The 27,474-nt window shown below is 42.6% G+C and overlaps 1 protein-coding gene across 1 annotated transcript in view; it reads left to right on the top strand.

Annotated features, from left to right (window-relative positions):
• The window catches only part of adgrb1a (adhesion G protein-coupled receptor B1a), a gene marked incomplete at its 5' end in the record, with an annotated part of 116,646 nt that extends 94,093 nt beyond the window's left edge, over positions 1-22,553 (top strand). The window contains 9 exons of the mRNA XM_084557672.1: positions 121-206; positions 9,235-9,333; positions 13,867-14,038; positions 15,019-15,114; positions 15,218-15,257; positions 16,551-17,212; positions 18,724-18,759; positions 18,982-19,140; positions 21,927-22,553. Coding sequence (XP_084413798.1) covers positions 121-206; positions 9,235-9,333; positions 13,867-14,038; positions 15,019-15,114; positions 15,218-15,257; positions 16,551-17,212; positions 18,724-18,759; positions 18,982-19,140; positions 21,927-22,121 — 1,545 coding nt within the window. The 3' untranslated portion in view covers positions 22,122-22,553. The remainder of the gene's footprint in view (positions 1-120; positions 207-9,234; positions 9,334-13,866; positions 14,039-15,018; positions 15,115-15,217; positions 15,258-16,550; positions 17,213-18,723; positions 18,760-18,981; positions 19,141-21,926) is intronic.
• Positions 22,554-27,474: the final 4,921 nt, after the last annotated feature.

The raw sequence follows: 27,474 nt of genomic DNA, 5'->3' as shown, positions 1-27,474 counted from the left end.
TCGTCGTCGTCACCGGTTCGCCATCCATCCACATCATCACCAGAGTAGTGCTGCATGTTCAGAAGAAAACAAACTTGTATTTGCTCCTCTTTAATCTTGTCCCTCTTCTCTCTTTGACAGGTTAACATGGTTATTGGGATTCTCGTTTTTAACAAACTGGTGTCCAAAGACGGCATTACTGATATGAAACTAAAGGAGAGGGCGGGGTATGCCTTATACCACACATCCATTTTACACAGTGACCTCTAACCAGCTGATGGCTCAGACAGGGGCTGAGGCTACTGTAGTGATTGGCTCCTGGCCTGAAATTACACCAGGCCATCATTCGACGTATTGGCAAATTGGTTTAAGATGACTCTAAATTTGAACTATTATTCTGAAACAAGACACCAAAAGGAAATGAATGTTCAATCGTAGCCTGTTCTATTTTTACAATCACTGCTTCTGACTTTGAACTAAATGCGGGTCAGAAAATTGGTACAAAGAACAAAAAGAAAAAACACACATTGAAGGCCATCTGGTTACTGGTCCTGCACAGACTGAGCAAGACGATGACTCATCTCATTGCTTCCTTTTAAGTTTCAAAAGTGTTGCATTTTCCTCCAGCTGCTCTTCGTTTGCAGGTGTTGCTCTCGATGTAAAATTCTGTAAATCCATCCATGTCCTTTTTTTCTCCTGTTTGGTTGATTCTAGTAAAGGGAAGCAAGGCTTTAAACACATTTAAAAAAATAGAATTACTTCACTAGTCTAGCCATGGCTTCTTTTGGTTATGATAGCATTGATTCATCCAAGTGAATGCTGATATTTTAAGCTTGTCGGATTGTCATTGACTATTTTCATCAATTACTTTTGAGAGCACAACCATCATAACCAATAAAACCCATGTCCAGAGTTACAGAAATAAAAAAAGTATATGTAGAGTTAACCCGATTTTAGCTGTATAGCATGCAGGTAATATTTAAATTATCTTTAAGAAACACTCCAGCACATTATTTGGTATTGTTGCAGAAAATACCAGAGGCTTAGGGGAAATTTACTTTCCAGTATACCTCCCCTCGTTTTTTTCTCTTACATATCAGAGCTCTCTGCATTGACTGCTTCTGCCTACTGTATTAGTTAAGGTTTGACACATCTGTAAAATGTTTCAGGTACCATTTGATTTGTGTCTAATAATGCAACACCCACTTACGCGTGACTGCCCTCTAAAAGAGGAGAACATCAGGAGTTAGCAGAGTTGGATTATTGCAGGGCGACTTTGACATGCTTTAAATTAACTTCAACTAGAAACTTTAATAAAGGGTTCCCTCCTTGAGAAATACCCAGAATAAGACCAAGATCTGTACAACTTTGAATTACTTGCACTGGGCTAGAAATTTAGCAGGGTTTATTTCTATCTATATATCTAACTATCACTAGGTTAAATGCATTTAACAACAGTTGTACTCTTGGACTCTGGGAAAACTCTTGGATTTAAGTGATTATCTTTCTTGCTAACAGGATTTAATGAGTTAATGTGGCATTTTGGATTTGCTCGAAGGTGCAGATTCTTTAAATTTTTACCAAAAATTGGATCGGTCCTCTCAGCGGCTCATTAGCTGTTTCACTAACAAGTTATCACGCCTTAATTTATGCAAATAAGGGATGAGAAGGATCGAAGGGTATGAGATGAAAAGGGGTCGAGGGGATGGGATGAAAAGGGGTCGAGTGTACGGGATGAAAAGAGTAGGAGGGGATGGGATGAAATGGATGAAATGGGGTTGAGGGGATGGGATGAAAAGGTCAGAGGGGATAGGATGAAAATTGATGAAATGGGGTCGTGGGGATGGGATGAAAAGAGGGTTAGGATACACTTTTATAGGTAAGTGCGGGAAATACAATCGTCTAGTTGCCGAACTTAAGTTATAATAACTTTGTTACGTAAACAAACATGATTTACAATGTGCTGGAGTGTTAATTTATTATAACTACAACAGCTACAACAACCCAGAAACATGCTTTGCACATGGCACACTTCTATAGTGTTTTTAAACGAATATGCATATTCAAAGAGTACATAGAATTTGCAGCATTTGTCACTTGGTGTAGGTATGGCTGCCAAAAATCCATTTATCACACAAGCCCTCTGCTCCCCTTTACCCTGCAGGCTGTTCTGTCTCCATCGGCATTGTTGGTGCATTCAAATGTTATTTTCTTTCTCTCTCTGAAAAGATGTTTGCTTTCTTCAATGATCTCTCTGTTCAACTGTACCTGTTTTTGCTGTCTGAAATGTCATGTTTGAGTTTGCACAGAATCCCCTCTCTCTCACTCAGGGCTCTCCAATCAGGAACACATCAGTCTCAGAAGCCCCCTCCCATGTCATCAGTGATTGGGTAAAAAAATACCTGCCCATCCCACCCTCTTCTTAATGTATGGCTACCAGCCCTACCCATCGCCAAACCTGCCGAATCCTCTAGCAAGCCCCTTCCGATTGGCTTACTCTTACTTCCTGCCTATTCCCTTTACTATTTCACTATCTATCAATTTATGCTTCCTCCTGTTAGCTGGCTAGAAAATAACACAGTACTGCCTCCGATTACGACAATTTCTGGAATGCTTTTAGAGAACCCATCACTTCTCAGTAACACATTCTAGTTGCAGCACAGTAATATTAATATTTTTTTATTATTATTAACTTTAAATGGTATGCATGTGTGCCAGTGTGGTAGTCATGATTGCGTCTTTGCTTTTTGTATTCTGCAAGTGATTAACTCTTAAAGAAGAACCGGTAAGATTGCAGGTTAAATTTATTAACCTTTCCTCCTCTGAATATGAATGTAAGAAAAATAATATCTATTTTAGCTATTTACTTTTGACAGAGTTATCTCAATTGCAGGTCCTCTTGCTAGGTGTAATTGAGCTTTTAACCATGTATTTATATGACAAGTGGCACTAATTGGAAAGAAACCATCACAAAGATGATCTCCGGCTTTTGAATGTGAATGTACTCATTGATCGTTCTCTGGCTGTCCAACATTGATATACAGTATATTCAATTCAATCGGTAATTTAAAAGTGACACACAAACAACAATCCCAATATATATATATATATATATATCAAGGACATCTAAATAAATGCCACATACCAAGACACCTCACCCTTCATTCCTGTGAAACTTGTTCACTGTACACTTAAGCTAAGAGGTCCCATTAGATTCCTTCACACGTTTACACGTTTCGGCCCGTACAGCATGTTCACTAGAGTCCCTTTAAAGCCGATCCAGTTTAATGTGTGTGTGCATCCTAGACTCCCCCAGCTGACTAACTTCCTGTTTAATAATCATATAAAAATGAGATTTAAAAAAGAAAAATGTTACTGTTCCAGTCTATTCGGTGAAAATTTGAGTTATTGTCATTGAACGCTGCCCTATAGGACCAGAACGACCTCCCAGTCCAGTTTGCCTCTCAAACCGACTTCTGCAACCATTCACCATTTGGTCTGGTGTTCACAAACAGCCTATATGGCCTGTTCTTGCCCGGCCATCTAAAGCGTGACTCCATTATCCAGGTGGTCCCCACTAAGTAAGAAGACCAAGTAAGAGCATTAGCTCACAGATGTACTCATTTGTAGACCAGACTAAAAGGTCAAACAGTACATATAAAATCTCCCGTCCGAGAGAGGTAGCCAAGAAAATAAAAACTGATGAGCTTCTTGGTGATGGGAGACGTGTCCCTTGTACCACATGGTGTGAAAGGGTCTATTGTTATATCCCAAACCACCGGCTACTAAACCAAACTAGTAGTTTTAGTCACCTGAAGTACTAGTGTTGGGTTCGTTAACCATGTTTCAGGTGCTTGACTGAAAATGAGCATAATAGTAAAATAATTAATATCTCTGCACACCACACCTCTGAATGTGGTTTTTCATTTCACTACCTCGCCTTCCTGCAAGTTTATTTCATGTTAGTTATTGTTAATCCACCTTTCCTCATTTATGTACGAGGATGTGTTGAGTCAGTGTCAGGCCTGAGAAGTATCAAGGAGAACATTCACATGAGGCAGACCATCAGCGACAGTGACAGGGTTAACCATTGCCCTTCTACGTGCTATGACATGGCCGTATTTAGATTATTATGTCACGTGTTGATATTAAAGGTTGCACTGGAGTGAGCATTTATGGCCGCAGTGACCGCTAATCCATCAGTTTGACTTGAATCACCTTTCAACTCTTGAAAACTTTACTCTATATCCATCCTATAACCAGACATCATCAGAAAAACAATAGTAGTTGTAATTTTATTAAAAAGCTGAATGTGATCTCCTGCGGTCGTGCATGCACTGTAAAATCTCCTGGTGGAAGCAGGACTCGAGACCATTGTAGGCAAGAAAAAAAGGTGGAGATGCTTGTTTGCATTGTAACATACACCGATCAGCCACAGCATTATGACCACTGACAGGAAAAGTGAATAACATTCACCATCTTGTGACAGTCCAGTGTTCTGCTGGGAAACTTTTGGACTTGACATTCATTCATGTGGATGTTACTTAGACATGTAGCACCCACCTAGACCAGACCAGGTACCCCCACCCCATAGCAATGACACTCTTTGAAGGCCTCCCCACTAATAACATCCTGTTGCCAGACACCACAGGACACCCTCAGAAGGTCCATGTCCATTCTCTGATGAGTCACAACTGTTTTAAAGGTGCAAGGAAGACCTACACAATATTAGGAAGGTGGTTTTAATGTTGTGGCTGATCAGTGTATGTTAATCATGGTGACAGGGCACAAACCCTGACCCCTTCTTAAACTCTTATCAAAGATTTTTGGTGCCTTAACCCAACAAAAAGTAATGATCCGACACTGGACACTTCCAGAAACAATGGTCCAACACTTTGACTTACAGCACCAACGATCGTCTTTACACTACCTTGCCTGGCTTCAAATTTGTTAACGGTCATACTCGTCGTATCTCCAAACTGTCATTTACTGTACGCCGCTTTTAGAGTCGCTGACAGACGGCCATTGATGTATTCTATGTGTGTTGAATGTGTGTCCCAATTTTTGGGACGGAGCAGCGCAACAGAGATAGTACCATCACAACAAGCTTAGTCTCTGCCTTGGCAAAAGCTTTGAAACGATTACTCACATCTGGCATGATGGTGTCGAAAACAGACCCGACTGACATCAATGGTACAACAGCAGAACTGACAACAGTGACGGGTATTGTCAGACAGGTCTAACGGATCATACAATCTCAAGCATATTACAGAGCGGCTATTCCACCACGGCATCCTTTCTGAGCTGCTTTGCTTGCCTCTCTGTGAATTTCCACATTTGGAGAATCGTCTGCTCGTTGGGTAAATTGTCCCCCAGTGCCAGCGGGATTTTAAGACCTTTATAAACTAGCTTTGAAAGGAAGGAGTCGGTTCACCGGGAGTTAGCAGGGGTCATGGCATATGACAAGCGCTTGGTGGTTTGACCTCCGGCCATTGGGTCCTGTCAGTAAACACACATGGGGGCCATCACCCCGTGTGTGATTACTTCCTGCAAGAATGCTGTAGATACGTCATCAGTGCAATAGGCGAAGGCAGTGGCCTGTAACTCATAAATACCCACAGCAGTGCAAATTAGAAGGTTATGATATGACTGTTTTTTCCTGCTTTGAATCAAACAACTTAAAGGGGAACTACCGTTTTTTACAACCCGGACCTTATTTACTTATTTTGGACGTTTACTCACCTATATAACTTTGGTGTTATTTGAAGTCCTTCGGGAGATATTTAGGTCCAGCGGAGCACCGCGTATATCCATATAGTGGGAGTGACTGGGGCACCGAAATGCAGCGTCTAAATAACACTGCCACGAAACTCGTTCATTTCACCAATATCTTGTTATGATACGTTAGTGCTATTCCCCGTTGAGTCCAGAGTTAGCTGTTATCATCATCCGAGGTCTGTAGATTGACCTACTAACCTCTGACCTGGATGATGTCATCTCTGAGCGCCGCAAGCACCCGTGATGGTCAGCTTGTTTACCTGTAATTTATATCAATAGTAATTAATCTAAAGACCCCGGATGATGATAACGGGTAACTCCTGACTCAACGGGGAACAGCATTAGCGTATCATAACAAAATATTGGCGAAATGAATGAGTTTCGTGGTAGATAATGTGTTATTTAGAGGCCCCGTTTCGGTGCCCCAGTCACTCCCACTATACGGATATACGCGGCGCTCCGCTGGATCTAAATATCTCCTTTATCTGTGTTTTGAAAACAAAGGAAAAGACTTTAGTCTAAACTTTTAGAGCCTTAGACCTTAGAGTTTTAGACATTTCCTGACGCCACACCAACCTCTATCCACGTGTGTTCCTCAAGGGTGCAAATGCAACATCATTTTTTAATAAGGAAGAAGATTCATTTATGCGCAGTCTAGTTAAATGCACAGCAGCACCTCCACAAGGCAGGTTGGCTCAGAGTCCATTCTCGCCGCTGCGTTTCATTTCGCTCAAAAATTAAAAGCTAATTCTGTGAGAAAATTGAAACAGACAAGGGAGGCCAAATAAAACCAGCACTGGATTCAATCATCAAGAAGCCTGTGTATGTACAAGCTGCCATAGTGGGTTTCAGGTGTTAAGTGTTTTATCTGTTTACCTTAGCCCAGCGTTCCATTTGATATCTTTCAAAGTTTATTGGTGAAAGTTTATTTTAACCCGAAGGAGACCTTTTCGGTGTGATGTTTGTCCATATTGGATATTTATCCATTAACTTAGCTTGATGCATCTTGCAACCCCTCAACCCCCACCCACCCCCTTCCCACCTTTTGCCTCTTGATCCTTAAGTCCGGGGAAATGGTGTATTTCAAAACGTGTTGATTGCTTTTTAATATCACTGCCCGCAGCAGTACATTTAGCAGCTGTATTGCCCTTTTACTTGAAATTGAATTTCTTCCATTATGTGATTTTTAATCCGGTTGTCCAGAGGCTACAAAAATCGATTCCCTCAGCTCCTCGGCTCTAATTGTTGTTTAGCAGGAGGCCCGTACGGTAACAGATTAGTTTGTTATTACTTGTCAATATCTCTGGCGTTGTCGTCGGTCTTTGTCTTGCAGCAGTGGTGGAGAGATATATAGAATTGTAAATGGTGTGTGTGTGGAGGTTTGGGGAATTTAAACTGATTTAGTTTAGCAAGAAATCACCTGGTGCTTTTTGGATTAAGTATATACCTATAGAAAAATATGCAAACAGTCAATACTGTATCCTTTAGTGGTTTGATAATCATCATTAGACGCATTTTAGCTTTTTGTTTGTTTGTTTGTTTTTTTATTTCTCTGGCACAGACAATGCGGCATCCCACTGTGATATTTCTTGGAGCGATAATGGAATTTGAAAACAGAAAATGCTTCACCGATCTAGAAAATCAATAGTAAACACTGGGCTTTGTTGTCAGGCTCCCTATATATATATATATACACACACACATACATTTCTTTGCTTGAGACTGCCTTTCAGAATGCATAAAGGCTGAATCAAGATAAACACTCTGGGAGTTATAGTGCCTTCACTTCAATTTCAGCAGTTACAAAGTGCGGAGCCCACTAGTGCCATCCTCTCTAAGATCCATCTCTGGAAGTTTTCTTTTAATAAAATTGGCCCTCAACAATATTTAACCCTGTGTGTCAGCTACTTTGGTTAAGGAGAAGATGCCTGTTATGCATGCAAACCATAGACTGTATAAAGATGGACGGCGGTACAGCTCCTCAACAGTGAAGCCAAAGCAAGTAGAGCTCCCCCTGGTGGCTGCCTGCAGTATAGGTCATAAGCTCCGCCTCCTCCATGTTAGTGGATGGGACTTGGGTCAAACTAAAGATGGCGGTGCCCATATCCCCGGTAAAATAGCGTCAGTTTGACCAATGCAAGGAAGTGGCGACACATTGTCTATATTTATACAGTCTATGATGCAAATCAGGATATTAAAAAATACAGCAGTCAAATCATTGCGCCATAGTTGCCAGAACTCAAAATGTAGCCAGAATCTAGTGCGTCCTCTTTCCAGCACTGTAAAAAATGTTTTAGTAGCATTTAAGCTTTCATTCAGTTTTAAAAGTGCTCAAAACTGAATATTTAGTCATTGTATTTCTTAAAAACACACTTTAACCTGATCTAAAATAAGTGAACTGCAATTAAATGGAACGTAACCAAAAATAAGAGAAGCGCCAGTCATAGTTGTACCAGGCAGGATCTATATTTTCTAAGTATTTCGACTTTTTGTTCTATTACTCATGATAACAGCATATTTGTAATTGCTGACGTCTTGTGGTAGCTCTATAAAAGGTAGACAGGGTAGATAAAGAATTCAGATTTTGATCCAAAACCGCATCAGTCAAACTGATCTGGAATAGAACGCCTGGCCGGAGTCATTGCCCCATCGTGATATCTCAGCAGTTACTTTGGTAAATGCGTTATTGTCTCGACGAATAGAGTTCCAAACCGGCTTTTACCTTGGCACGAATATTCTCACATCGAGCAACTCTTAGTCACTCTCGGTGCCTGTGTGGAACATGTGAAAAGATCAGGTCTTTTACTTTAAGGACCTTGGGTTTAGTATCAACTCTGCAGTTTTATTTTGGACAGATTGGCCGTCTCACAGAGAGAGAGCACAGTTTACTAAAGACTTAATGCCTAGTGATATAGTAACTCTTGTCATAAACTGAATGCATGTATTTTATCACTAACACTTTAATCACGACTAGTTGTGAATGCTGACTTAAATGGCACATATTGAAATCCCCACATGTGTATGTGAATTTGTGAGAGTGGAGCTTTTTGAAATGTGCGTGTAAACCTGTGTAATTAGAGCTTGGCATTGAATATAGATGACCGGTGGTGATGCTCAACCAGCACGTACATCATCATCAAAGCAGATAAGTTACAGTTCCTTCAAGCCGTCAAACCAGTCACGCGTCAGGAGAATCAGACACCATTTGTTGTAGGAAATACTTCACAATCACTAAATATTGTCCTCACTCCCCCTGTCCCCCCCAAGTCACACACAGGTGAACCCCAAAATGAACGCACACCGAGCTCCTAGCCGGACCATAGCCCTGAGAGAGAGATTGTGCGAGAACACTGTGACTCTGTGTACGGATGACTGTTTTGTATGCGCTCATGTGAGCACATGCATTGGCGTGAGTCTGTGTGTAGGTGCATTTGTATCTGTTTGTGAATGTTACAGCGTGTTAATTTGACTTTGCAGTCAGATGACAGTGCCACTGTACAATATGACGCTCAAATGTGCCAAGTGCGGAGTTATCTCTTCGGCTGACGTTTCCACCACAGCTACCAGTAACGCCATGTTAGTCCCGCTAATTATTTTTCCTTAACTCTTCTTCTTACCTCTGTTCTCTCCTCTACTGTTCCTCTCCCTCACTTGATTGGTTCTCTGTCCTTTATCCCACTGTCATATTTTCTTCTCATTGATGCCCTGGCAGGGAGCATTTTACTCTCTAGTCTTAAAAGACTCTGCAAGCTTTTGAGAAAAAAACAACAACTGTATCTGTGTAAATAATTTTACATATGTCCTTGGTGAGTGAATGAGAGTGGATGTGTGGCTGTGTCTGTGTCTTAGGATACAAAGCATAGACTGTATAAAGATGGACGGCAGAACTGCTCCTCAAAAGTGAAGTCAAAGCAAGTAGAGCTCCCCCTGGTGTCTGGCTGCAGTATAGGTCATAAGCTCCGCCCCCTCCATGTTAGTGGATGGGACTTGGGCCAAACTAAACATTAAAATACGGTCAGGTACTTTTTTCAAGGATGGTTTCCGTCATTTTAGGTAGTTAATATGCTGATGCATGCTCAAGGGTAAGTTTTGTTTTCGTTAACGGCGACTACACCGTGAGAGTTGTAAAAAAAATTTAATATTTAAAAAACAAGTACAGTGAATAATCCAACATTTCTTTGCAACTGGTGGAGGTAGAGCAGAGCGTAGTATTAATTAAATAAAAATGCGAGTGAGTCTGTTGGAAGTGTGGTCAGGTCATCGATATCGTGGCTCCACATGGCTCCACTCTGATCAAACTCTGGCTACAAAGTCGCAAGATGCCGCCGCCCGTATCCCCGGGAAAATAGCGTCAGTTTAGCCAGTGCAAGGAAGTGGGGATGTGTTGTCCATATTTATATACAGTCTATGTTACAAAGAGTCACATAAAGGGTTAGAACACATATGATGTATGCAGTAAGGACTAGAGGAATATAGAAAAGTGTTTAAAAGTAAAAAAGGCAATTGAACTTGTAGAGTTTCTTGAAGACGTTTCGCCACTCATCCAACTCAGTGATTTTCTGATGGGTAACACCCACATATGTGCCTATTTAAACGCCAACTCCCCACCAGTTCCTTTAGAACTGAAGAAGCTACTTTGATAAGTGATAAAACGTCTTAAAAAAACTCTTGAAGTCCAGCTGTCGTTCTTTAGCGCTACTGGATATACCAGGACCTGGAGGACTTCACAGACTAGAGGAATACACATTTACTGTGTCGGTTTTAGTGTGCTTAGCCGTGATCTGTGGGTACCTGGCTTTAATTACCATTGTATTCAATCTGGGCCATCGTTTTCTACTTCTAGCTGCTGCAGTACTGTGTTAATCTCAGATAATCTCATTAGAGCTGTAGAAGTTAGTTCTTTATTTATCTATTTGTTTTGCTGCCTGCACAAAAAAAAAAACACTGAATAGCTCAGTTAGTAGTCGGACCATCTTCAGAGTCCTTCGTTTAGATTTCAACCACACACCTGTAAAGTTTTCCTGCTGCATCTTGCAAGGTCGGGATGCTATCATGTTGACAACATCAACATCTGTCCAACAGACAGAAGCATGTCGCGAATGAAGTACAATACGACCACACTATTGCTGTTGGTAAAACCTAATCAACCACTATCTAGCACTGTGGTACACAGTATATTCACAACGGGGTTTGGCACTGTGACAGTACTTTTAAAAAGTATGGGCAGACCTGCTCGTTCAAGGGGTTTTATTTGTATTTTTAATGTCGATAGAAAAGAGAAATAGATTCTGTCTTTATCTGCAACCAAGTAAGTGATTAAAAATACACATAGTGATTTATTTCTGCTTTTGCTTTGATAAAAGCTTAGCAAACTTTCTCGACTCATTCTTCAGGTGACTCCTGGATACGTTCCAACAGTCTTGAAGGAGTTCTTATATGTGTTTGTTGTTCAGCTTTTCACTTACTCAACTCGTTCAGGACTCATCTCAGCTGGGGTTAGGCCAGGTTATCTGATGCAACTTCCTATTACTTTGCTTCTAAGCCAAACATTTCCGACTTAGTGATTTGCCAGTTAACCTTCTCTGAGTTTCACAAAGATGCAAAAGATGGGAATTAAAATCTTGCATGTGGACGCATCCGTCCCTCAAGATAAAGTGCAGATTTCCACTGGCCTAATGTCCAGTGCTTGTGTTTATTTTGGAGTTTTCTGCTACTTGAACCCTAGGAACCATTGATCAGTTGGTCTTCAGATACTGCAAAGCTTTGATCAAGGCAAGTAAAGCCTACTATAAAGCCTATAATTAATATCATATATGTTTTCTTTACCCTTTTGTCTGACTAGATAATTCCATTTATGTAGCATTTTTTACAGTGTAAAATACAAAAAAATTAAGAAAAACCCTTGAAGAAACAGATGTGTCGTACGTATCTTGACTCTATCGCAGTTACTCTTATTCATATACATTATATGTGTTACCAGTACTGACTGACTGACTGAATATGTACAGTATGCAAAATATGTATCTGGTTTAATTAATCACGGTCTTGTGGCTTCTCTCGTTGCCAGCGTCAGCCTGTCTTGACTCTTAACTCTGGATGTCTATTATATGTTTTTTATTGTGTATCTGTATCTTTATATTCTGGGTAGATCTACTGTATAACATGCAACAGTTTCTAAAAAATTGACTAATACAGTTTCTTTGAGTAGCTCTAATAGAACTGAAAAATCTTATATTATCTCATATAAATACTGATTGCACCACCTATTCCTGGATATTATCCCTACATACTTCCTGTGCTGACTACAGACTCACTTTCTAGATTTAATGGGTAAATCCTAATACATCAGGCAACGTTTTAAATGGTTTAATATAGTTCCTTCTGGTTCTATACGGTGCAAGTTCCTTTCGTAGTTGCCAAGCTCATCCCGTCTTGATTTCATCACTATTCTTCCCAACAACCGCTGAAAACCCAAATAGTGTAGGCCCAATGATAGCCCAATACCAGAGGTGGAAAGTACTACTTTCAGTTAAGTACTGCAGAATTTCTTTTTTTGTTACACTTTATTCTTTTATATTCTGGAGGTAAATATGTATGATTCACATTTTACTCAGCAGAATAGCTAATTAAATGCACACTAGATAAAAACGCTTTAGAAAATGCGATGCATTGAACAAAACAGCGTCACAACAGACTATATTATAAAATGTAAGTGATTTCCTTCAAAGGTTTTTGATTAAAAATAGATTCATGAAACTCTCTTTGTCCTGTTGATGAGAAAATTGTCTTTGCAGCTTGATAGACAGCAGTGAATTGCTGCATTAAATCTTTATAGTGATTGTGTCATCGTGGCTTAATAAGCAGCGTGTTGCAGGAGGCGCGTGCCCACGTGCTTTAGACATTAGTCATAATTACTGGATGATGATGATGTAGAGACAGTTCAAGGCAGAAAATTGTGTTTCCTGGCACTTCTGGCTCTAATCTAATATGAAGCGCCGCGTCTCCGTTTTATTTGTTTCTCTTTCAGTCCCGGCAGTAAACAGAAGAACAAACAAAAGGATTAAACACGTTTGATTTGATTTATGAGTAGTGTTGTAAGTCCTTTTTTCAAGTGGAGAGTTTTTTTTCCACACAAACGTGTTAATTGTTCTCACTCAGCAACTAATTCGTTTTTACTTTGCTGGGTTGTTTTTTCGTCGCTGGTGTTTTTAAGCTTTCGTCAGTGATCTGCAACAATCATAAACACTGGAAGTTTTCTAGCAGCGCTGTGGCCGTAAGCCGTCTCTTTCTGCTTGTTTTGTTGACAAAAAAAACAATTTTACACTGTAAAAAGAAAAGAACAGCAACGTTAAATCAGCTGGAGAAAAAACTGCGTACGATGTTTTACTTCTTGCGTACTTTTTCCACCTCTGGTATATTCTGTGAATAAAACCCTTAAAATGTGTTTAGCTAGAGGATTTGATTGAAATATAACTGCAGGATCCTTAACACCCACATTAGAACGAATGGAATGAATGAGTAAAAAGTAAGAAAGGAGAGTGGGGGCACAAATGGCTGGAATGACAGACTCTCTCTTTCTTTCTCGCTGTCTGACTTCCTCTGCTCTACCTCTCCTGTTTGTCTTTGCATTCTGTTTCAGCCTCATTACACTTTGTTTTTTTTTCCTCACTGCTCACCCTCGCTCCCTCCCTCTCTTTCCTGTGGCGCTAGATCCTCTATGGTTTGACTGAACCATCTTTAAACATACATGCATGTAATATATGTGAACTACAAACATATATATCTGCAGATAATGGATGTATGTTTTTTCCTGTCCGTGATAGTAACATAGTTATTCGTTGTGACGTTTACGTTACTTATGCATGGTAAGACTTGAAGGTTGCTAACACTATGCTAACAGGGTTAATGATGGGCATTAAGAGGGCTGATTTTAAGCTATAAAGTAATGTAGTTTTTGTGTAGAAGAATGCCTTAGATGTCAAAACATCTAATAACCCTAGCTAATGAAAGAATTATGTCTTACAGCATAGTCGTACTCCTGCCCTCTGTGTTATGTTGAAGGTTTTTTTGGTGCTCTCCTTTGACTGTGGTTCCCCTCCCGTCCTGCAGGGCGTCACTGTGGAGCTCCTGTGTGGTTTTGCCACTTCTGGCCCTCACATGGATGTCAGCTGTCCTGGCCATCACCGACCGGCGTTCTGCGCTTTTCCAGATCCTTTTTGCTGTATTTGATTCACTGGAAGGCTTTGTCATAGTCATGGTCCACTGCATCCTACGCAGAGAGGTACTTTATGTCAACCCTTAACGACTTACCTCCTCTGGGATCTGTTCAAGGCTGTAAATGCTGTGTAGCCGTTCCCATTGAGATTCTTAGTATCACGATGTGGAATTCAGTTTAAAAGAACTTGGCAGAGACCTGAATCAAATTTTTACCCACAGTGTAAGAAGTAGCTATGTCAGTTGCTTGGTATGTTAAATACTTTGGTCCCCAGCAATATATCTTGACAACTGCTGGACAAAGTGTCATAACTTAAAGGATTAGAGACCTAGAACTTGGGGGGGCTGGAGACTATCCCAGCTGTGACTGGACGAGAGGTGGGACAGGTCTCCAGTCTATCACAGGGCTAACACAGAGAGACAGACAACCATTCACACTCACACCTACGGCCAATTTAGAATCACCAATGAACCTAACCAGCATGTCTTTGGACGGTGGGAGGAAGCTGGAGTACCTGGAGAGAACCCACGCAGACACAGGGAGAACATGCAAACTCCACACAGAAGGTCGGCCTGGAGTCGAACCCGAAACCTTCTTGCTGTGAGGCATCAGTGCTAACCACCACGACACTGTGCCGCCTACAATGTTCATCATACCAGAAAAAAAAAAAGTGGCAAATCGGTGTAACAAGTTTGTCGCAGTGGCATCACTACACATCTATGATCTGGTTGGTCATTAAAATCAAAATACTTCACCCCAAAGGAAGCGTGGATGTCCAAAAAGAATGTCTCGGCTATCGGCCACCTTGTAGGCAGGTCTAATACATTTGAGACAACGCAACCCATTGTCAACGTTGACCATGGGTTAGCCCTGTGATAGACTGGTGACCTGTCCAGGGTGTACCCCACCTCTTGTCCAATGACAGCTGGGATAGGCTCCAGCCCCCCCGCGACCCTTCACAGGCCAAGTGGTTAGAAGATGAATGAATGAATGAACATTGGCCACTCAGTCAGTATCAGTATCTGTGCTCTCATGGTTTTGTGCAGGTTCAGGAAGCAGTCAAGTGTCGTGTGGTTGACCGGCAGGAAGATACTAACGGAGACTCAGGAGGATCTTTCCAGAATGGCCACGCTCAGCTCATGGTATGAACAGCCATATGCGTTTATTTTCACCTCTCGGCAATCACTATTACAAACTGGCAGCATGTGCACACATAATATAATATTTCTCATTTTATGTCCTCAGACTGACTTTGAGAAAGACGTGGATATGGCTTGCAGATCAGGTAGGTTGTCTGATTTTGTGTTTGCTCAGAAGCTGCAGATTCTGACTCTTTGTGCGTCCTGTCTGTATTTTGACTGCTTCAGATTCCTCAGCATCGTCAGAACAGATGTGAGGAATGTTTCTCTGCTGTTGGATCATACAGTCAGCATCACAGCAGCCTCTTTTCGCTGAAGGAGCTGGTTTGACAGGAGATGCAGCACGTTACTAGGGCATAACTCGGTTTTGGTGGGACTGGGATGAACGTGCGCTGAACAGTTATACGCTGACAAATAGGGCTGTCTGAGTCTCTCCTGCTCCTTCTCTCCTGCCGCTGCTGTATAATTAAGTCCCTCTCGACAGTGCTGCATCAGATCCTGGCTCTGTTCTCAAATCTGCTGGGAGTGACAATCTGATTATCTCTCGAGACAGGATATCAAGAAAAGCATCTAGAGCAGGAGAGCTATTGAAACATAGACAGACGGCAAGAAAATAACAGAGAGAGAGATTATTGTTTTTTTTGTCTTTGTGTATGTCAAATAAGAGGAGGAACCTGAGAAAACAAGGGTTGGATATTTAGTTGGAGCGTTGTTTGTGGTTGTTTCACAGATTGAACATGCTATGGGATCCGCATGCTGCCATAAGCCAACAGTTGTTGTGGTGAAATGAGTCTGAGCAACGAGCCCTAATGTCATCCATGCCATCTGCAAAGTTTTAGATATTTTTCTCACAACAAGAGCTCACTGTTGGAGATTTGTCTGACCAGTCATCAAAGTTTAACTCATGCAGATCTTTAAAGACTACTTTGTGTGTGTAAGACCACCTTCCTAATATTGTGTAGGTCTCCCTTGTGCCTCCAAAACAGTTGAGACTCATCAGAGAATGGACATGGGCCTTCTGAGGGTGTCCTGTGGTGACTGGCAACAGAAGTTTGGGGGCCTTTGAGGGGAGGGGCCTCTGACAGATACTTGATCAGTTTGGGATCTAGTGAATTTGGAGGCCAGGTCAACACCTTGTGCTCCTTGAGTTGTTCCTAAAGCATTTTTGTGTGTGTGCCTGTGTCAGGCTGCATCCTGCTGGGGATGGCTGCTGCCATCAAGGAGTGTCATTGCTATGGGGTGGGGGGTGCCTGGTCTGGTAACATCCACATGAATGAATGCCAGGTCCAGAAGTTTCCCAGCAGAACACTGAATTGTCACAAGATGGTCAATGTTCTTCACGTCTCCTGTCTGGTCATAATATTGTGGCTGATCGGTGTAGATTTCTGCGGTGGGTTTGACGCTTCACTTCACATGACTTCTCTGTCTCTCTGATCCAGGCACAATGAAGCGCTCATCCCTCCAGGGGGAGGAGAAGGCCTCATCTGGGACCCTCACCCTTCAGAAGGGCTCGAACTTCAACACCATGCCGGCCAGCATGGCCAAGGTTCACCTCCAGAACGTGGCCGACTACACCAGCCATACTTTGACGCTGCGCAGGGAGAAAGGTGCCGCCAAGGGAATCAGCACCGAGCTGCCTGGCGCCAAGTCCATCTACATCTGCGACGGCGAACTCTTCAAGCAGCTGGATGGAGATCTGCCCCGGGGGAATGGCGAAGGCAGCAGCAACGAAGGCCCTGGCAAAGGCGCGGGGTATGTCATTCTACCCACAAACAGCACGGGCACCCTGAAACCAGCCAAGGGGAAAGACGAGCAGGCGGCCAAGTATAACATCAGCATTGAGCAGCTGCCTCAGACTAGGCTCATCCACCTGGCTAACCCTCCCAGTGGAGAGCCAGTGCCTGGCTTTGGGCTGAAGAGCCTGCCTGCTGACCAGGTCAGTGTGTCATGCTCTGACAGAGACTCGCCTGCACACAACCTGCAGAACATGCCCAGAGACTCCCAGGTGGTCAACAGCATGTGCGACGGAGGAGAGTCTGGAAACTCCGGCGTGATGTCCAAGAGTGAGACCGTCTCCACACTGTCCATGAGCTCACTGGAGGTAAGGCCGAAAGAAACCGATTAGCATATTACTGTTACTGAAATGCATTATAAGCCTCATATCTCACATTTAAAAACGAGACATGCATGCAGAGTTGTGCTTTGTGCTACTTATCATAAATTCTCAAACGTCTGGTGTGGTTTCTAGCAGAGACTGGCCTTTTATTTTCAGTTGACCTGATTATCGTCCATTTTCCAACCTGCTCCTGTACGTATCTCCTGCTCCTGCTGGTATTTGCTGTTAATACCAATTCAGCTGCCAGTCCCAGCAGAACACGATTTAGAGTTTGTAATTAAAATCCCGTTCCAAATGAGTAATTTATTTAAAAAAATAAATAAATACTTGCAGTTTCTTCTTGAACTTTAAGCAGCTTATAGGCTGGAAGGCTTTTAATGTAAAACATCTGCAGGACGTGGTGGCTTTTATCAACAGTGCAGAAAAAATAAATTACTGAATGAAAGACTATTTCTGTTAAACAGCAGGGTGGTGAGAACAACACGACTCTTGCTGCTCTGATGGATTTAGTGCTCTGGAATTGGACATTATGCCGAATTCCTCAGGTGTGATGTTGTAATTCAGGTAATCTCAGGTTTTTGTTTGAGAATTTATGGTAGTGGTATCACCGTGGTAAACATCGCTCTCTTTAAGTCATAGCTCCTCTTTATTGTCACTCTCTCAATACAGGGACATCAATTTGCTGCTGTGTTTCTGCCTCATATCATGACATCTTGCTGTCTATTTATTTTGCATGGACCGCAGCCATCCACGCAGTAAGATAACGGACGATGTTAGACCGAGGCAGCATTAGACGACGGGATTAATAACCGCTATGATCAAGCAGGGAGGCGTACATGAATAAACTGGATATGAGGAAAAAGATTCATTAGGACTCCACAGAGAAGCACTGCTGGCCTACATTTCTTCATTGCTCATGTCATACGCTAAACATAACATCACCAAGCCCCCCACCACCTCCTCCCGCCTTATTATTACCAACAACAAACGTTGCATCACAGTAGTTTCTGGCCCCGTGTAATAGGGACAGCATCTTTGAAAAGGTTAGTTTTCACTCAGCTCCTAGCGCAGACAGAATGAGACGACACGGCGATCGGCGCACAGCGGCCCAGACATCTGCCTGCTGGTGTCTTTTCACTTCGGGGCAAAACACACTTCCACGATGCCGTGCGAGGCGGCAGCTGCCACGGCAACCGAGCGGCCTGAAGGTCAGGTTTTCCTTCGCCGCTCCGTGACGAAGGGCTTAAAGGTCGTTCGGTCACAATCTGTTAACTCCAAACTTGTGCCAACGGGGTCAGAATGACCAGCAGCAAATCTCGTCTCCTCCCTCATGACTCACTCCTCTCCACTGAGTCCTAGGAACACGCTTTTTCTCGAAGCTGGCTGATGTGGAGATACACAATGAAATAATTAAGAAACTCTTGAGCATTTCTGCTCACAAGGCACACGATATCAAGGCACATCTTTAATCTCTCTGTCTCATCTCCCCCCCCCAGAGACGAAAATCACGCTATGCAGAGCTTGACTTTGAGGTAATTTTAGTCTCTTTGATTCCTACAGAGGTTTTTAGAGTTTGCCAAAAAAAGCTGCTATGTCTCTTAGCTCAGACCTCTAGATGCTAGCATACATTTCTTTTTCAAATTTGCGTGTAGCATGTAGTGTTAGAGGCATTCAATGTGAAAGGGGTAAAGTAGGAGGATTGATGGTAGCCTGTGCTGTTTACCCTGTCCGTAACGTGCAATGTCCCTGTGTAGAAAATAATGCACACCCGGAAACGCCACCAGGACATGTTTCAGGACCTGAACAGGAAGATTCACAATGCAGACAAGGATAGAGAATCTCCACCTGTTGATGCCAAAGCTGCCAAAAGATGGAGCGTGTCCTCAGCCAGCAGCGACAAGACCAACATGAGTGTAAAGAGTTTAACTTTATTCTGTTTTGCCCCTCCCCCTCCCCAACTATCGTAATGTTCCCGCTTTCCTCCCCTAGTTGAGCACAACACTCGGTTGGAGTTGCCGGTTTACGGCGTGCTGCATATTTAATCTGCTCACAGTGTCGGCCCCAGAACAAACCGCAGTAGCATGCAGGGGCGTTTGCGGTTCAACAAATGAACTACAATTACATACTTTGAGGAAAATAAATTGTCACTGCAAATGTTGATCTAGTCACTAGCAAAGACGATTCCAAAATGCTGAAAAAGTGACAGGGCTTGCTTTTCTATGGTACCTTGGTTAGCGAAGGTAGCATAGATGGTATAGGAGATATGGGACAGAGCTCATTTGGAACAAAAGTCATTAAAGCAAACTCAATTTATGCCAAAATACATTGATTCATACGTAAATTAACTGTTTTTGTGTTACATATGATGTTGGGGAATCACAGAACTCCATTGGTTTTGCTCCAGACGACCAAGACTATAATCTTGTAACACCTCTTGGATTAGAAAACCCTAATTTCCCATTTAAAAGTCTTACATTAACGCTATCCTCAGTGCTCCTCAAAACATAAACCTTAAACATGCCTTAAAGTAAACTGTACCATACTGTTAAACATTTAGCTTGTCTTAAGATGAAATTTAAGGCGACTTACCCAGTAACCTTATTGATGGTGGCTACAGAGCCAGAGAATCGGAGAATTAAAGAGCCTTTATTTCATACATAATACATAATGTACATCCTACATTATGCATCCAACCCAGTTGCTTGTCTCATTGGTTGTTATTGGTTTCATACCACCCAAGCCTCCAAAATCTCCAACGATAACTCTCCAGGTTGGGTTTCAAGGTATTGTTATTAGCTATGTAGGGGTAAAGATTTTACTCAGTGGTTTTCTTAGCAGAGATATCAGCTAGCTACGTACTTGGGTTGGTTTGTAGCTATCGTCGAACAAATTCAGGCACAGAAGAGAACCCATGTCGGCTTTGTAGCTGCATTCATCTCATGACAGCTGATTATTTCCATCTCCTTTCATCTTCCAAAGCCTCCGAGCTCTTGTTTGTTTCACAGCTTCGGAGTCAGGTCAAAGTCCAACTTCACTGGTCAGACGCGAGCGCACCAGCAAACATTCTGATATAATGATCATGTAACCGTGGAAGAGGCGGAGAGGTCTGCTTCTCCACCGGTGGCACAAGATGTGTTTGGTGTATGAACTTTAGCCACAACTGTACATGCATCCCAGTGCTTGTTAGTACATATAGTTAGTTTGTGCACGCAGTATATCTACTTTACACTGAATCCCCAAGCCTACAGCTATTTATGGGGTTCTAAGAGGTTTTGAAGTTTGCTTTCTTGCTGAAAAACAGATTAGAACTCTGTTAGAAGGCTGTGTGCTAAGGGACCAGTGTGTGGAAGTTCTGCAGACTATCCAGCAACTGAAACTCCTCAAATTAGCCATTTAAGCCACATAGAGAGTAGGTCCTCTTCATGGACTGTATATAAAGATGGACAAACACTCCATGGCATCACCCAAAGTTTCCTGATGAGCAGTTTTGAAGCTTGTGTGGTAAACTTTAAGCCTTATAGGAGGTTTAGGCTCCTGCGTCAATTTGACGCCGTAGCTATGACGACAACCCAGACCCTAACGCCACAGCCTGACGTGCACCTGAAATGTAACTACGCGTTACGGCGACACAGACTGCAAGAGCTGTGATTGGTCCACTTTAGTATTTCCGGCGAAAGTTTCAGTCGCCATTGTTGGAAGTGAAGCAGGAAGTAGAAACTAAAATTCACCTCCTGTAGAGTTGACATGAACCGTAACCCTTTGTACCAGACATGTAATCACTTTTATTTCTGCTGTAATCGTAGCCATTTGAAGATTAACGTCAAGGGATTTTGACTCAAGTAGCCATTTGAGGGACTGTAATTTTTTAAAACGGCTGGGCTGACGTCGCTTCTCGGTCCCTTCTTTGACAGTCCCTCTAAGGAGGGACTTTCACGTTTTAACATCAAACTCATGACTGCCGTAGTTCCTACACGTTTAAAAGCGGAGGGGTTGCAAAATTCACCAACACCAACACACTGGTCCTTTAAGCTGACAGCTGGAGTGATTAACTTAGCTTAGTTTGATGAGTGAAACTGGGGCAAGAGTTTCACTGAGGCCAAATAATTCAAGTTCGTAACTTCCTGCATAACTAAAATTTGGTTCTGTCAGCTCTGTGTGGACTTAGCCCTTTGGTGCGTGGATGCAGGCGGCTACAGTTTGCGCTCACATGAAACAACCTGATCAGTAACCAGAACTATGCACGTCTCAGTAAGACCCAGATGTCTGAAATTAGGTTTTTACAGTGTCCTCCTATCCTCCCATTTATGTCCATTCCAAAGTTCACTCTGTGTGCGTCAAGTCAAACTAAATGCAGTACTTTAAAAAATCTTGTTTTATTCATATTTTGGTGAGACCTCTAGAACCTAAAAGAAAGAAAAAAAAAATTTTTTTCAACGTAAATTGTGCATTTCATGCTCAGAGAATAATTAGTAAACCGTTAATGTATTCCATTTAGTTAATAGTAGTAAATGTGTAAAACATAGCTTTTGCAGAGCTAAGCTAATTACAAAGATCTCAACAGACATGAGAGTGATCTTCTCTCCACCATATCTATGTTTTAGATGATCGAAACATCTCTTCAGAAACTTGTAAGACAAAGATTTAACAAAACAAAAGTCTGAGACAAACGAGCTTTTTCCTTCTCTACCGTTCCCTTTAGGACAAGCAGCAGACCCCGAGTAAGAGGGCGTGGGAGGGCATCCGGAAGACCCACTCCCCACCGTCCTGGGTGAGAAAGGACCTGGAGACGGTGGCGGCCTCCCCCCTGGAGCTGCAAACGGTGGAGTGGGAAAAGAACAGCGCTACCATTCCTCTGGTGGGCCAGGAGATCATGGACCTGCAGACGGAGGTGTGATTCCTACCTCACACCCCACAACCTCCTCCCTGTTTTTTTTTTTTTTCTTGCTCTCAGACTCGCCACGCAAACACACACACACGCAAACAAACACACACACACACTGCCCTGCTCTGAACTTCTACTCAAAGACTGGATCAAGCCCGCCGCAGTGACGCGAGGAGAGAGACCGGGAACATCGTGTCCCCCCCTTTCTGTGTCGTTTCGTTTGATGTTTCGATGTCAGCAAAATGCCGTCATCTTCTTGTATATGGTCTGCTGACTCACACGGGAGACTGGTCGCCATGGTGGCGCGTTGAGCTACTACGTGTGCATCATACGGTCATGTATTAAACAGCATAGGTATCCATGCCAGTGTTTACCCCTGTATTAAATGGTTACCGTGTAATAATCATGATTATGTCTCCTTTTTTTGTTTTTCATTGTTCAGAGTATTGTTGCGTTGTTGTCCCGCTCTCTCTCTTTCCCCGACGAACGCTGATATTTCACGCGGCTCAGCTCAAGAGGCCTCTGGATTTCTTTCTTTCTTTCTCAAAATCAGCCGCGGGAGGAAAAAGTTAAAAGTGTTCAAGGAGGCAGAACTCCAGACATACATCCATGTGCCGCTCCGTGCTGCTCCCTCCTCCCCTCCCCCCCTCCTCAGCAACTCACCCCAATCACTTTGGCTGCAACTTCATATCACCAACCTCCCCCCCATCCCCCGCCCCCCTCGATCCCAGCGGGGCAAGGGTGCCCCTGCAGTGACTAAACAAACGGGGGAGGGGTTGAGTTGGGGCAGAAAAATGAAGACCTGATCACCCTGAGCCAAAATGGCAGGTTGCCTTCTCACTGACAGACACCTCAAAAAGACGCTGGCTGCCGAGCTCTGCGCTCTGATCGGCCGTCAACCGTGGACACAGAAACAAACACGTGGGTCAAGTTTGTCGACGTACGAGCAGGCTTGGTGCAGTAAATGCTGTGTTTCAGAGACGCTAAGGATAAAAACGGTACCTGTATCTGCGTATGTTGAATAATGGAAGATGGGTAAATGAATAGATCTATAAATATATGATGATTAAAGGTGATATTACAGGCAGAGGTGGCAGGTGTGAGGTACGGTGGTTGCACACAGAGAAAGCACAAGGCTCACTTGGAGTCCTGATGTACAGCATTGTAATTATTTCAACAGAGTTCTACAGAATGGATTTTAGCCTATAAATATCTTTCTTACTGTGCTTGGGGATAGTTGTTATCATTATTATAAATATGAACATGATTATTCTAATACATGATTATCCTCACACCCCCCCTTCCCCTTCCCCACCCCCCCCAACCCCCACCCCCCTGTCCTTTCAGGGTACTGGACTATACGAGTGTTCTGTATCGCAATGTAACAGTGTGTGTTTTGATATCACCGCCAGTCACTCCTGCAGCTCTGTATTTGTCAAAAACCCTGACCGCCGACCCCTGACCTGACCTGACCTCCAAACCCCTTCGACCACTGATCCACACACATACCCTCCCCCTCCCCCTCCCCCCACCACCACCACCACTTCCCTTTTTATTTTACTGGGGTCGCCTCTTTGTTAATGTACAGTTTTCAGAGCACAAAATGAATGTGTCTTATTTCTAATAAAAGCATATCTATATAATAAAACAGCACCACTTGTTTTCTCACGTTTGATTTGCACAACGTATGATATATTAAGAGTTGTGGATTTCATTCATTCATTCATTTTCTGTAACCGCTTGTCCTGTGAAGGGTCTCGGGGGGGCTGGAGCCTATCCCAGCTATCATCGGGCGAGAGGCGGGGTACATCCTGGACAGGTCTCCAGTCTATCTCAGGGCTGACACAGAGAGACAGACAACCATTCACACTCACACCTACGGCCAATTTAGAATCACCAATGAACCTAACCAGCATGTCTTTGGACGGCTCCAGGAAGCTGGAGTACCTGGAGAGAACCCACACAGGGAGAACATGCAAACTCCACACAGAAAGGCCCCAGTCGACCGATGGGAGTCGAACCCAGAACCTTCTTCCTGTGAGGCATCAGTGCTTAGAGGATTCTATTATTTCTGTTAATTACTGGACCTTGTGTGCAAATTCAATAAAAAACAAAAAGGCAGGAAGCAGGTGAAAATAGCAAACTCAGTCCTGTCCAAAAATAAAGTGACGCTGAGTATTGCTGTCATGGCGTGGGTGGCAGACAACCAGAGCCAAGTTCAGTTAACCCTCCTGTTATATTCGTTTCTCTGGGCATGTTTAATTATCTAAAAGTGTCAGAAACAGAAAAATCTCATGAAACACTGCTTATCTCATTAATAACTCAATTACCAAGCATTGCAGTTAATATTTAGTGCAATGGTGTTCTGTACCTCTCACAGATTATGGCTTAATGAAGATAATTTACTTGTTTTTCATAAAAAAACATGCATCTGTATAATATAAACATCCATGTCATATGTTGACTACACTAATTAAACCAAGAAGAAGTTTCATACCAGAAAAAATACTTTTAACAATTTTTATTGTCAATTTGACCCGCACCATAACAGGAGGGTTAAGCCCATACACATGGTTTATGGGGTCAAGTGACCTTTGACCTTGACCAGACCTTGTCTGAGTGGATACCTGTGGCAAATTTGAAGAGGAAATTTCAAGGTGCTCTTCAGGTATTGATCGCATTCACAAGAGTGGGGCAGGCATGAGGGTGAGGTGACCTCCACATTTGACCACCAAAATCAGATTGTGCCTGAGTCCAGGAGAACGTTTATGCCAAAATTCCAATAAAAATTTGTTCGCCAATAGTACGGCCTGTGATGTTAATGTTCGCAGTACATGAGGTGACAGATTGGGCCAAGAACCAGGTCAAAGTCATTAAAGGCACGTCTCGCCACTTGGCATCCATCTTGGTAATGTCCCTAGGCAGTTATTATGGACTAACAAGACCCGGGGCCCTATTTAGATGATTGGGAAGGAAAACATAATGGCACTTTTAAAGGTCACTCTCAAGGAGAGGTCAGAAACTTTCAGCACCCTCAGGCTGATGTTGACAGGACCTCTTGTTGTTCCAGGGCCTGGTGAGCTGCCCTCTCAGCTTGCTTCGGAGGGGATGGAGAGGGAGGGGAGGCGAAAGAGACACTGAGCATGTTCTCCTCTACCTGTTCAACAGGCCTTTGATGACCTTGTTCATCCAACTCTGTTCTTGTTGAGAACGTAGAGGAACTTCTTTTATTGAGTTAAAGCTGAAGTCTGAAAACAAGGAAAATAGCATAGACTCCTAAGATGTTCTGAGTGAGTGTTACCCTGTTAAGCCATAGACTGTATATAAATATAAACAACGTCTTGCCACTTGCTTGCATTGGCCAAACTGACGCTATTTTCCTGGAGATATGGGCGGCGCCATCTTGCGAGTTTGGAGCCAGAGTCTGCGCAGTACAGTCCGAGAGTGGAGCCATAATATTGATGACCCAACCACACTTCCACCAGACTCACTCGTCTTTTTGTTAAAATACTACGCTCTGCTCGAGTTACAGTTACAAGGAAATGTTGGGTTATACTTATTTTTTTTTTAAAAAATATTTTTTTTCTCTCACGGGCCCACGGAACAGCTTTATGGAGCGGTTGGCGTGGCAACTAGTATTTACCATTATGCAACATCCTGTTTCTATAGCATAAAAAAACGTATCCAAAAAATTGACACTTGAACTATACATCAACATTATATTAACTAAAATGTCAAAAAACATCCTTGACAAACATTTACTTGATGTGCATTTTAATGTTTTAGTTTGGAGGGGTGGAGCCTTATGACCTATACTGCAGCCAGCCACCAGGGGGAGCGCTACTTTCTGTGGCGTCCATATTTATCTACAGTCGATGTGTTAGGACGCTCCAAGTCTCACATCAGTAACTGACGCTAGTTGAGTGTGAAGAAGTCGTCAGTACTGATGAGTAACTCTACAGAGAGCGCTCCTGATGCTAACAGTGTCTATTTAATGTTTTCTACAGGTAAGCTGACAATAATCAACTCTTAATAACAGACAACAGTTGAATATCTCTGTAGAGCTTTAGCGGGAAAATTAAACATAGCCGTTGGATGTGTCTATGATTAAGTAACGGTTGCCTGACGCTAAGTGAGCAAGATGGCGGGCCGTCATAGAAATACGTTCGGTAAAAGCTAGTAACTGTCTTTGTAAAATTAGCATGAGGGAGATAAGTTACCAGAGGTATATTTCGTTGTTTTTCGAAACAGACTGTGGAAGATAAGATGAAATTAATAAATAGTTTAGCAACATGAACTAGCTGAGTGTAGCTAGCTCTGGTTAGCTGGCTAACTGACAAATACGTGCTGATACGGCTAACTCCATTAGCATGCTAATACCATAGCCAACGCTAATCTCTCAGACACTTTAATTTAAATATCCCAATATCCGAGCTCTGTGTTAATTTATTATCATTTGTATGAGAATACTGTGAGGTAGATATAACAGATATTTTGGTTTAAAGACAGGTTAAGTAAGATAAGTGAGTTTATAAGCATATTATATATTCATGGAGGTTTAGAAACTGGTTTAAAAACAATACGAAGATGAGTTCATACGATTGTCATACTGGAGTGATGTGAATATACTGAGTAGGAGTTTATGTATAATCCATAAGTCTTAAAGGTTAACCCTTTATGTGGCGAGGGACCATATTTGGTAACTTCAGCACACAGGTTAAATAATGTCAGTGTTTCCCACACATAGACGAATCAACACCGACCAAAAAAAAAAGAAAAAAGATTCAACACCGACCGTCACATACTGCGTTTCGTTATTCTTTTTTTACGCTATTTAAAACACGCAGCATATTCGTTCAGCTGCATTTCCTTTCCTTGCTCTCTCTTCGTCTCTCTGTCACTCACACGTCTCTCTCTCTCTCTCTCTCACACACACACACACACACACAGCCCCTCCCCTCCGTGCACACCACGTCTGTCTGGATCATCCGTGGAAGACGTGGCCTATTTGGTGCAGAGAAGACGGCTGGCGAAAGGTTGGTATCTCGTGAACACTTTTAACACACAATCACAGATTAAAAAGTGCTATAAAATATTTTATATTCTGAATACAAAAGTTTCAGTGTGTTGATGTTACTGTAGGTCCCGACCCTTAGCAAACCAGCGATTGCGCCTTCTTTAGAAAGTTAACTAGTCGCAAGTTTGCGGTAAAATGTAGGCTAGCCTAGTTGGGTTGTCGAGGTCAAAACACTATAGCAGCCTTCTTGCAAGCATTGCTCTGGTTTCCTCTGTAAACTGTGAACGGGATTTTTCAACAATGAACAGGGTAATTACAATACATTGAAATCCCCAATGCCTTTATATT

Source organism: Chelon labrosus (genome assembly GCF_963514085.1).
Source record: "Chelon labrosus genome assembly, chromosome: 12".
Taxonomy (NCBI): domain Eukaryota; kingdom Metazoa; phylum Chordata; class Actinopteri; order Mugiliformes; family Mugilidae; genus Chelon; species Chelon labrosus.
This window is presented reverse-complemented; position numbering and strand designations above follow the sequence as displayed.